Source organism: Sander lucioperca, chromosome 11, assembly GCF_008315115.2.
Source record: "Sander lucioperca isolate FBNREF2018 chromosome 11, SLUC_FBN_1.2, whole genome shotgun sequence".
NCBI classification, from domain to species: domain Eukaryota; kingdom Metazoa; phylum Chordata; class Actinopteri; order Perciformes; family Percidae; genus Sander; species Sander lucioperca.
This window is the reverse complement of record NC_050183.1, coordinates 16679040-16690269: the sequence shown is the minus strand read 5'-3', so window position 1 is coordinate 16690269 and position 11230 is coordinate 16679040. Positions and strand designations below refer to the sequence as shown.

At 41.5% G+C, this 11230-nt stretch overlaps 1 protein-coding gene across 3 annotated transcripts in view; it reads right to left on the bottom strand.

The window, feature by feature from the left end:
• phactr1 (phosphatase and actin regulator 1) overlaps positions 1-11230 on the bottom strand; it is a 46617-nt gene that overhangs the window by 9285 nt on the left and 26102 nt on the right. For 2 of the 3 annotated variants that reach the window (XM_036007273.1, XM_036007271.1), the window contains exons 2-7: positions 8418-8582; positions 2513-2593; positions 1830-1952; positions 1540-1728; positions 1198-1450; positions 224-417 (exon numbers count right to left, since the gene is read on the bottom strand). In XM_036007273.1, the coding sequence (XP_035863166.1) occupies positions 224-417; positions 1198-1450; positions 1540-1728; positions 1830-1952; positions 2513-2593; positions 8418-8582 (1005 nt within the window). The remainder of the gene's footprint in view (positions 1-223; positions 418-1197; positions 1451-1539; positions 1729-1829; positions 1953-2512; positions 2594-8417; positions 8583-11230) is intronic. The other variant, XM_036007272.1, reaches the window with a different exon arrangement.

The window sequence follows — 11230 nt, the reverse complement described above, 5'->3', positions numbered from 1 at the left end:
AGAAATGTCTCATGATATATTGTCTCTAGAAGTGTATTACTCAACTTTTGTTTTTATTAAAGAAGGAAAAAAAAAAATCGCAATATTGAATACTATCGAATCACAACAAATAAAAACTGCAAAACAAAATCAAATTGGAACCCATGCATCTTGAAAGAATCGAATCGGGACAAAGCATATCGCCCGAGCCCTACTTATTCCCCTAAAGAAAAAAAAGACTTACTTGTAAACAATGTATCATCATCATCCTCCTCCTCATCTTCGTCTTCCTCATCGTCGTCGTCTTCTTCCTCCTCCTCCTCCTCTTCTTCTTCTTCTTCTTCGTCAGGCAGGTCCTCGTAGTCCACCTCGTTGGGGAGGTTCTCTTTGTCGTCGTCACACTCGATCATCACCGTGGGAACGGCGTGCATCATGGAGCTGCAGGTCGGTGGGAAAGGGCAAAGGTCAGCGGTGTGTGCTCAGCGTCGCATGAAGGTGTGAAATAACAGCAGCTGGGTGCGAGAGGGTGAAACGGGTGAAAAGCCCACGAACGCGGCTATGACCAATCAAAGACCAGAGCTGATGAAAACACCTCCGTTTTCCATTTGCGATACTTCGACAGTATTGTTCTTCCCTGCAGTCATTTCAGCAGAAACCGGAAGAGTTTCTAAAGAAGAGTTTTTTTAAAAGTAAAAACTTAACTCAAAATTGTACATGATGCAAATGTGTTTTAGGGCTGTCCTCGGCTAAAGTAACTCTTGGTCGACTAACACTCTTGTGTTATTTTGTCGAGTTTCTCCACGTGCAAAAACACCACTTTAAATCTGGTGTTTATCAGAGATGTGCTCAGAATTCAAAGAGCATGAAAAAAAGCATAAAAGATGACTAAACGACTAGAGAAATTTTAGTCGACTCATTGACTAAAATGGGGGCAGCCCTAATACATGGCGGCACGGTGGCTCAGTGCTTAGCACTGCTGCCTCATAGCAAGTAGGCACTGCAGAGTTCGATCCCCGGGCCGGGCAGGGCCTTTCCACGTGCACTAGTTTCACCCCAGCATAAAGAATGCATGCTAGGTAACTAGGACTACAGGTAAAAAAAATTAGCTGGCTGACTAACACTGGCACATTTACAGATAAATAAATCTTAATAAACCTAATAAATAAATAGTATTCCTCATATCCTGTACATACACACTTCTCTGTGTTTGATCCTCACCTTTCAAACCTCTGCATGGTGAGGGCCAGGGTCTTGTTGAGCTCCTCTATGATTCGGCTGGGGGGGTGGAGGGCTAGCGCCCCGTACTGCAGGGAGTGTCCGCCCATTGGAGCGTGGCTGGGAGGGGGGCACTTCTGGAAGGCGAGCAAAGAGGGCTCCATGCTCCCTGCAGGTACGGAGATCATGAGTTTCTTTGGAGGTAGAGGAGGAGACAACTTCGACAACATACACGGCAACTTCACCGGGGCACCGTCTGCACAGAGAGGGAGGATGTGAAAATATTAGACAGGCATACAAAGAGTCACATAGGCAGTTCATGAGCGTGCACAAAGACAAACGTACCTATAATGTGATTAGGTAGCCTGTTGAAGGGTTTGGGTGGCAGCGCAGGAGGTTGTTTGTGTAGCGCGGGGGGTCTGGAGAGCGTTGATTCAGCGCCATCAGACGGATACACAGTGGACTTCTCCATGGATTTTTGGCCGTGGTCCTGTTGACACGCGCCGTCACTTGGCATCTGGAACTCCAGAGAGGCTGAGGAGAAGAAACGCAGAAATAAAAAAAAACAGTCAGATGCTACAATGTGAGGCGAGAGAGGAGATGAGAGACAATGGTGGCGAGGCTCTGCTGCCTACCTACAGCTGCGGAGGCTCCCTCCATCAGCTCAGTACCTTCAGACTCCAACATGCCAGAGGCGAGCAGCAGAGATCGCCCGTTCTCCATCTTCGCCTCCTCGCGTACAGCCGGGGAAGAGCCGTCTATACAGACAGAGAGTGGGGGAGCAGGAAAAGGTGAATAAGGGGACAAGAGTCAAAAATAGTTAAGTGAAAGACAGACTGAAATTATAAAGGCTGACTTATGCTTCTGTGTTAAATCAACATGTACGTAGGTACGTGAAGACCCTACGCCGGACCCTACGCTGTAGCCTGACGTGCCCCTGGCTCTCCTTCTCCATAAACAACATGAAATCAAGGACAGGGTTAACTTTCCCTGCTACAGATTTCTGACCGTGGTTAAAAAGCACAGGGGAGACACTTTGTTTCTCCTACTATGCTTCTCTAGAGTACTCGCACTGAAGCGAATCACCGTCACTCTCTCACTCGCTCACACCGGCCCTGCTATTCTGTTAAAAAGATCGATGCGCACACACCAACGCACAAGTGTAAACCTCAGGCCACTTACGTAGTCTACGGCGAAAGCTCTGCGTGGAGCCTCCGCACAACTATAAATCCGACTTAAGGCAGAGGAGGCAGTGTCAACTGGTCGTTTCAGCACTTCAACCATTTCGCCCTACATTTTTAGTGATCACTTTTGTCACCTTTCTCATAAACCTCCTTCAGCACTCCTTTCTTGATGAGCTCCTCTCTGCTCTGGCGAGTGGACATCTTCCTCTCCAACACTGAGGAAGCAGAAAAGAATATATATATATTAAAAAAAAAATTAAAAAAATAAATAAAATAAAATATATATATATATATACACACACACAACCATAACTGTGTACTACCAAAACCTGTGCTCCATAATTTTTATATTTTATGGCCCAATGATACAAGACAGTTAATATAAGACATTACATAGTACAGTTATGATTGAAAGGTTGTCAACATGGAGTAAAAAAGATTGTCATCATACTCATCTGCTTCAGATTTGATACATTCTCTGGGCATGAGCATTATGTTTTTATCAACATTATTGCTAAATAATCAACAACAAAAAAGTGGGAAAAGAAAAAGAAAAGGTAGTGTGTTTACAGTATTGACTTGTTATCATTTATCTTGTATCATTCATGCCTTTACTTTCTTGGCCTGGGGCAAGTAAAACGCCATGTCGGGCAAGTAAATACCTGTATCTTTTTTTTTTTTTTTTATATGTATGTGGTCAAACAAATTACAGATAGAAACCACTGTCTCTCCTGTAAGTTAATTATTGCAATTATATTTCATAGTTGTTTTTTATAATAGCCTCCAGTTTCAGTATGAACTTTAACTTATCTATGACACTATCCATGAAGTGTTTATAAAGTTTCAAAATGTACTTCAGGCAAGTACAACTTTTTCTACCGTACCTAAAAAACAACGTAACGGTGAACACTGTTCTTACTGTGAACCCTACATACACCCCAAAAGCCCCATTAAAATACATATAATATACAGAAAACACATGGTTACTTTCTCTGTATCACACCACGATGAACCATGAATTCCAACATAATCTAATCCACCTGGACTGAGTGATGGAAAGAGTCCAGCAGTAACACATGGTGCTCACAACGTGCATCTACCTGTATGTATGTGTGTGTGTGTGTGTGTGTGTATGTGTGTGTGTGCTAAAATGTATATTGTATTTTATTTGCATAGAGAGAAAGGAAGCAACCTGCTGCGACAGCTGGGAGAACAGCTTGGCTGCAGCCTCTCTTCGCCATTCTGCTGTGTGTTTGTGTCTCTCGGTGACAACGGGATGTAAAACCATTCGGCCAGCTGAGAAACAACAACAGCTCCCATTTCTCCGTCCAAATTAAATGATATTCCTATGCTATGCTATTCCGCAGTTTGCCACTGAGTGCAGATTGTAGCCGAGAATCAGACATATGTACTAAGATCCACATTCACTAACATCGAGGTCATTAAATGTAAACGAGACGACACAGCATGGAAAGCTCACAGCATGCATCTACCTGTATGCGTCTGTATGCGTGTGTGTGTGTGTGTGTGTGTGTGTGTGTGTGTGTGTGTGTGTGTGTGTGTGTGTGTGTGTGTGTTGCAGTGAACGTAAAGGCCTCTTTACAGTCGCCGTTCCCGACCTGTCGCGCGACAATGTGACGTCAAAATGACGGCAATCTCGCTGGCGCGCCAGGATTTAAAGTGCGTGACCAGAGGTCGTGCACCACTATTTTTTTTCAGCGGCGCACGACAAAGCAGAAACAGGAAGCATGGATGAGTTCAAGGGCAAGGTTTCCGAGCAAGTGCGCCAAAAGCAACTGCATTCTGACTGGTACCGGATGCCAAGACTCTCAGAGTGACTGCAAGTCTCTCTTGTAAACTTACTGGGTTAAGATGAGTTCTTTTATGGTGAATGAAAGGCTTGATCCGACGAAGTAGGTCATCGAATCGCTGTGCAGACATTCTGAAGTATTCAAAGTGCTTCTCTTCGTCTATCATCCTCATTTGTTTCACGAGGATATTGAACTCACCATATTTATGTCTGGTGTTATTCAAAGGATGAACATTCCACCTTCTTTTCCTTCGTTTCTTTGCAAGCAGGCTCAAAAGCAGCTGTTCTTCCTCATCCATTGACTCCAACATCATCTTAGCCACTGTTGACATTGACGTCAATGCTGCTGCCAGTTCTGCCATTGGTTACCTTTTTCTTCTTCTTCTAGTCCGTAGAAATAGTAAAGTCGGTAGCCTTTCCTCAGTTGCGCCACCTCTGTTCAGGATAGAACTGCAACTAGTGTCGCGACCACCATGCGCGAGAATAACTAGTTACGGCGCTCCCATGACGTCACACTTTCACGCGACAGGTCGGGAATGGCGAGTACAATGAACGCTTTAATCAACTGCTTGTTATCAATCAGTTAACAAGCTGTGAACGTTCCCAATCAACTGCACTTCCACAGCTGTTGTGTTTGCATCTCCGATGAACACTGTAATTAACAGCTTTGAGTCGTAATGTTCAAACTGAGAGAAAGAAATATATATTGTGTAAATGAGCAATTTGCTTGATTTTTCCACAAACTCTTGATACTTCCTTTTCTTCAGTTAGTGTGGAAGAAGTACTAAGATCATTTACTTAAAAGCAGCTTAAAAAAAAAGCTTAAATAGCAATACCACAGTGTAGAAATACTGTTACGAGTAAAACAACTGCAAAATGTCAAAATGTTGAGTAAAAGTACAAATGTATTATCATCAAAATATACTCTAAATACCTAGAGTAAAAGTACCGGTTATGCAAAATGTCCCTGATCATCACAAGTAATATATTATATTATTGGATAAAAATGATTGATACATTACTGTGTTCATCACTTTAATGTTGCAGCTGGTGAAGATGGAGCTTGTTTTAATTACTGTATATACTGCTGGGTAGTTCTTCCGGATGTGCCTCTTGTATTTTTACATTTATATTAAATTGGTTATTTTCATTTCTTACTTTTTGAAATTAGACTTTTGGTAATATTTTCTTTTATTTATCTTAGTGTTAATTTTGTCACCTATTTTTAATTTAGTTTTAGTCATATTTAGTCATTCACATATCTTTTTTTTTTTAGTCAAGTTTTAGTCGACTAAAAGTCTCGTCATTTTAGTCTAGTTTTAGTCAAAAGAAAACTCAATATATCAAAAAAAAAAAAAAAAAAAAAAAAAAAAAAAGAGCACAAAACAACTGTCAGCGAGATTAAAGAACGGCTTGTTTATTGCTAAGGCCATATGGTCAAAATTAAATGATTTATTTATAATGTAATAATAACTTGTGAATTGCTGAACATCCACTAGATAGGAAAAGGGTATTTTACAATAACTTTGAATGCACCACGAGGCTTACCAGTTTCAAGTGAAGTGCGTGTTTTTTTTTTTTAACGGCAGGTGGTGACTGTAGGACGTCCCGCTGTTGGAATCCTTTACAGTTAAATACAGTCACACTTTACACCGTTTAGCTGTCAGCATTTCTACCCTGTTTAATCCAGCTACTAGCTAACACTAGGCTAACGTAACCTGCTGTTAAGTTAAGTGTTAACTAGCGGCACATGCAGCGATGCTTTGGTTGCCCGTAACGTGCCGGAATATTCTATCTCATGATGAAAAAGTAGAGACGATTGTAGACAAAAATGAAGAGAGATTTTATCTTAGTTTTTTTTTTTTTTGTCAACAATAATGCATGTTAATTTAGTCTTAGTCAGCGTTTTTGGACATTGGTGCCATCTCGTCATCGTCTCGTCTTAGTCATGGAAAAAAAAGTCGTTGACGAACATATTTAGTCTCGTCTCGTCTGACGAAATTAACGCTAATTTATCTGATTGTATTTCAAACTTTAACCTGTGTAAAGGTTGTTTTTAATGCGCTAGATATACTGTGAATAAAAACAACAAACCAAAACACATTCATATTTTGTAAAGAAAAGTATTCATTTCTTCCTTGGCGAGTATCATTTGGAGATGCATTTGCATTCTGGGATTTTGGACAAACAAAATCTTGGCCCAAAGATCAGTTTGCTAGATGTTGATGATCTGGGATTTAAAAATAAACTGCCTTGCCGTACATCTTTTTGTAATAACATTTATTTTGAAAACCCTACTGGAATTTGCACACTTTTACTGCCCAATATATAAGGGCATATTTTTTAATTACTTACTAATTACATTAGTTGTTGCACTATTCTTTGTACCGTGTGGTTTGTTCATGTACTGTGTGTATCCATCCATCTATCTGGATATCAATAAATGTTAAAACCAGACGGTGCAGTAAGAACCAGGCTCAGCAGTAGGTGAGTAGTCTGGTTGTTGATGAAGTAGTCTCGCTTTGCCAGACCATACACGCGCTGTGGAGCGGAGGAGGGTCTGGTTACTCCACATAGCATTCCGGGGTGGGAGAAAAACATGCTCTAGTTAATTGGCATTTCACAATCGTCATGTAAAAGCTGTAAAATTGTTGTGCGAGAGAAAACTCAGATTGGACAGATAGTCTAGCTAGCTGTCTGGATTTACCCTGCAGAGATCTGAGGAGCAGTTAACCATAGTCCTCAGAAATCCACCGGAGTTTAGAATTCCAGCTCAAAGAAAGCAGAAGGAAACAGACATCGGTGAAAAGACATGCATCCGGCGGAATTACTTGCGGCACCGGAGCAATCCTCGAAGTAGAATGTGGAGGATACAGACTATTGATGAAGCAGCAGGAGCAGCTGACCCAAAGCCTCCTGGTGCTTTACCCGCCTTACATCATACATAGTAGATCTTTGCTGCCGGCCCTATATCACCACCTGCTCTGCAGCTTCATTCATCAGCGCCACTGTTGCTAGGTGCCACAGGGAGACCTTAATCTGCTGGGACTAGGGCTGTGCAATGAATCCAATTTTTAATCGAGATTTCGATTTCGGCTCCTAACGATCACACAAACTAAATCATCAATAACCGAAAGGATTATTTTGCAAGTTACATTTTGCAAGTAAACTCTTATTTTGTTGTGTGTTCTGAATGACAAGCGCACTTTTGCCCCTCCCCCTTCTGTTTGTGGTGTCTGGTGCGCGAGCATAGACTGCAGTGTGTGAGTGAAGATGGCGGGGGGCGATAAGCCGCGTTGGGTGAGCAAAAAAGGGGAGATCAAATTCCGTTGTCTGGGAAAAGTTCGAATTTGAGGAATCCGATGTGGAACAGAAACGCACCACCTGCAAGATTTGCTACAGGGTGGTGTCTGCACCGCAGATCTGTTTAACCACCTGAAACATAAGCACAGAGTCACCAATGACCAACGCACGTTATTAACGACGACGAAACAGAATGAGAAGACAAGCCCAACCACAACGTCTGCAACGCCACACATTCTCACTCCCATCTCGTAAAATACGGACGCTTGGTCGGGATTATTGGCGTCCCTTTTGACGCAGTTAGGTTAAGGAAAAGCTCGTGGGTGGGCTTACGTTTCCGTGACTCGTGGGAAGAACGGGACGGTTGGGTTTAGGAAAAGGTCGTGGGTGGGCTTACGCTTCCATGACACGCGGGAATAACTGGACGGTTAAAGACACACGTGGGACACGAACCCCGGTCTCCTGGGTGAAAGTCCTGTGTTCGACCCATCCACCACCCTAACCAACCTCCCTACGCAGAATTTCCCCCTTACATACGCTAAACCCCGTGTAGATGCTGCTCTCCCCGGTGCGTTCTACAAACACGCTGAAGGACGCTTTTTTCGTCGCTTCAGACGCTGACAGCCACTGTCCAAACGTCCGTATTTTACGAGTTCGGAGTGAGAACGGGTTGGCAACGCAGTCTTTTAATCAAGACGCACTTCATAGCGCAAGTCATTATCTGTCGAGTTTGGAGAAGCACAAAAAATAACAGATGCCATGTGAGTAATCGTTTTAAAGAACTGTGATTTCAAAATTGACCAAAAATAATTGTGATTATTATTTTTCCCATGATGGAGCAGCCCTAGCTGTGACAGAGTGAGGCAGTTTTTACTTCAGGGAGGGAGAGGTGAGGAACTGGGAGATAACGGGAGTGTTGGTCTCACCCGCAGAGGTCTGCTTAAACGTTTCACTCTTCTTCTTCCTCCATTTCCAGGGTTTGAACAGACGTCCCAGGGTGGCGAATTTGCTCCGCCGCCGAATGGGAGGCGTGTGTGTTCCTGGAACCAGCGAATCAGAGCGCATCGCTGCCAACCTCTCCACTTCCTCCGCTGGAAAACAGAACGGGAACAACATGGTCATCAAAAAGCAGGTAAACAACACTTACAAAACATGTTTTTGACTTGCTTTATTTAGCATTTATAGTGTTTCTTTTATCCATGACACAATAACAGCAGAAATAAAATATATAAGTACTAGGTATTTATCTTTTAATTTACAAAAAAAACAAAAAACATAGGATATACAGCTACAATGATTAGATGATTAATTGTTTAGGCGATTGACAGCAACAATTTTGATAATCTATATTTTATTGTCATTTTTTAAGCCGAAATGCCAAGCAAGCTCTGGTTGCAGCTTTTTAACCTTTGATGCTTTTCTTGGATTGATATTCTTAAATAGCTTATAGGGTAACAGTCCTAGATGCCCTTTTGCTGTAATGACTCCTCATTTGTCACATGGAATCAATCTAAGCACACCTATAAAATTGTCACACCCCCTTAATGTCAGGGGTACTCAGAAAAATCCATTCTGACTTCACAGTACAAATGGATCGTATGTACTTATGTTAACTCCTTCCCTATTACCATTTTAGTGCCATTATTTCAGACCAATGTGTGAAATGCCATGCTACAAAAGGGCACACTGTGTCTGGGATTGCCCAAGGATCAAAGACATTTGGAAAGATGTGTTTTGCCACATTTTCAAAATAGTTTAGACCAAACAAGCAGAATGTCCAATGATGTGTATTCTTGGCCTGTTCCCTAAAACTCCAAGGCTTAATAACGCCAAAGAAAAGATGGGGAGGTGCATCTGTAATTGTCTTGATGTGCTGAAAAAACTAAATGCTATGGCTGAACTTTGGCCTACTTTAGCATATAAACATTAGCTCACTAAGAACCTGTGAACCACAATCCCAAACTGGCAGTTTGATTTTCTGTGTACTGAATTGTTTACCTAAAGTAAACTTCTTTGACTTTTATGCACATCATGTCTTTTTTTAAATATTAGTTTTTCTAAAATTATACTTATACCTAAAAATCCCAATATATCGCCTTACGCACAGTATCGAAATATATTGCAATATATTGAATCGTGACATAGGGCTGGGCGATATGGAGAAAATCAGATTTTTGACCAAATACCTCGATATCGATATTGCGGTGATATTCTAGGGTTGACAATTGGTGCTTTAACAAAATATCTTCACACTTAGATTTTAGATAAATAATCATCAATAATGTGGACATAATGTCTAAGTGGGGAAAAGGCAAATAATAGAACAGCTAGAACAGTCTGGTAAGTTCAGAAAAGTACATCACTTTATTGTAATGCAGCCTTTAAAACCAGTAAAAGACAACACTTATCACGATATTACGATATCCAAAATCTAAGACGATATCTAGTCTCATATCACGATATCAATATAATATCGATACATTGCCCAGCTCTATCGTGACCCATGTATTCTTGCCAATACACCTTCCTATTCTCTATGTAAAGCCATTCTAAATTAGGCACTAAATAGGTTAGTAATCGGTAAAATTATACCAATGTTGATGCAAAAATATGAGTTTTTAAAGGGAGATAAGCTCAAGATTTATAGGACTGGATGGCACATTATTTTAGGTTGCTTTTCTTACGCGGGTAGAAAGTAAATATCCAGTTATCATATCGCATATTTTCTGTAATACTGGGCTTCTTCAATCCACAGAGGAGGAAAACAGATGATCGCTTGGTTTGTGATTCAAATGTCGAGGGACACATTCTCCCAGGGGGCTGTGCATAATCAAGTCGAGTAAAGCTTATTCTCTTCATCTCAGTTAGACAAGAGGAAAAAACTCCCACAGAAAAGCCTTGTTGAGGCACAAATGAAGAGAAAGCTCTGGACAGGCCTGACAGAACAAGGACATTAAACATGGACAGGAAAGTGGGACATGAACCGACGGTAAACAAGAAGTGTTACAGTGAATATCCACAACTAATTTCTACTTTTTTTTTTTAAACACTTTTAAAGAAAACAATCGCACATCCAAACAATTCTTCTGTGCAGGTGTGTGGGACAAAACAAGGACTTGAAGAAAGAGAAAATCCTGCACACTGCTGTTGCTGCAGCATCACCATTTATTAAAGAAAACTAACACAAGCAAGAGTAGTGTGCGGGTATTTCTCTATCTTCAAGTACTTTTTTTAACACAAAAAAAATCACCTTCATTCCAGTCTTTCCCTCATCCACTTTTTCCACTCACTGACTCTGAACTACTGTTCTCTCTGCCCTACTAGTTGTTTAAAAAGTAATCACGCTGGAGGCTGTTTTCTATACAGCGTGTACCAGTTTCATTTGAAATTACACCTATCCCATTACAGGGAACAACCTGCTTTATGACACGGGCTCTATGGAACGAGGGCATGAGGCCGGAGCCAGAGGCGATGAAGAAAATAAACAGGGAGCCAGCATTTTAGCAGGCAGTAGTGGATGTAAACACACACAAGCACCAGCAGACCCTGACACTCACAGACAGATATACTCAACACATTCTCACTCCCATCGCATAAAATACGGATACTTGGTCAGGTGCCTTTGGCGTTGTTATTGGCGCTAAAAGTCTCCTTTAGCGTCATATCTATTGGCTTCAATTTTGACGCAGAAAATGAAGAACGGACAGTTGGGTTCTGGAAAAGAAGAACGGGACGGTTG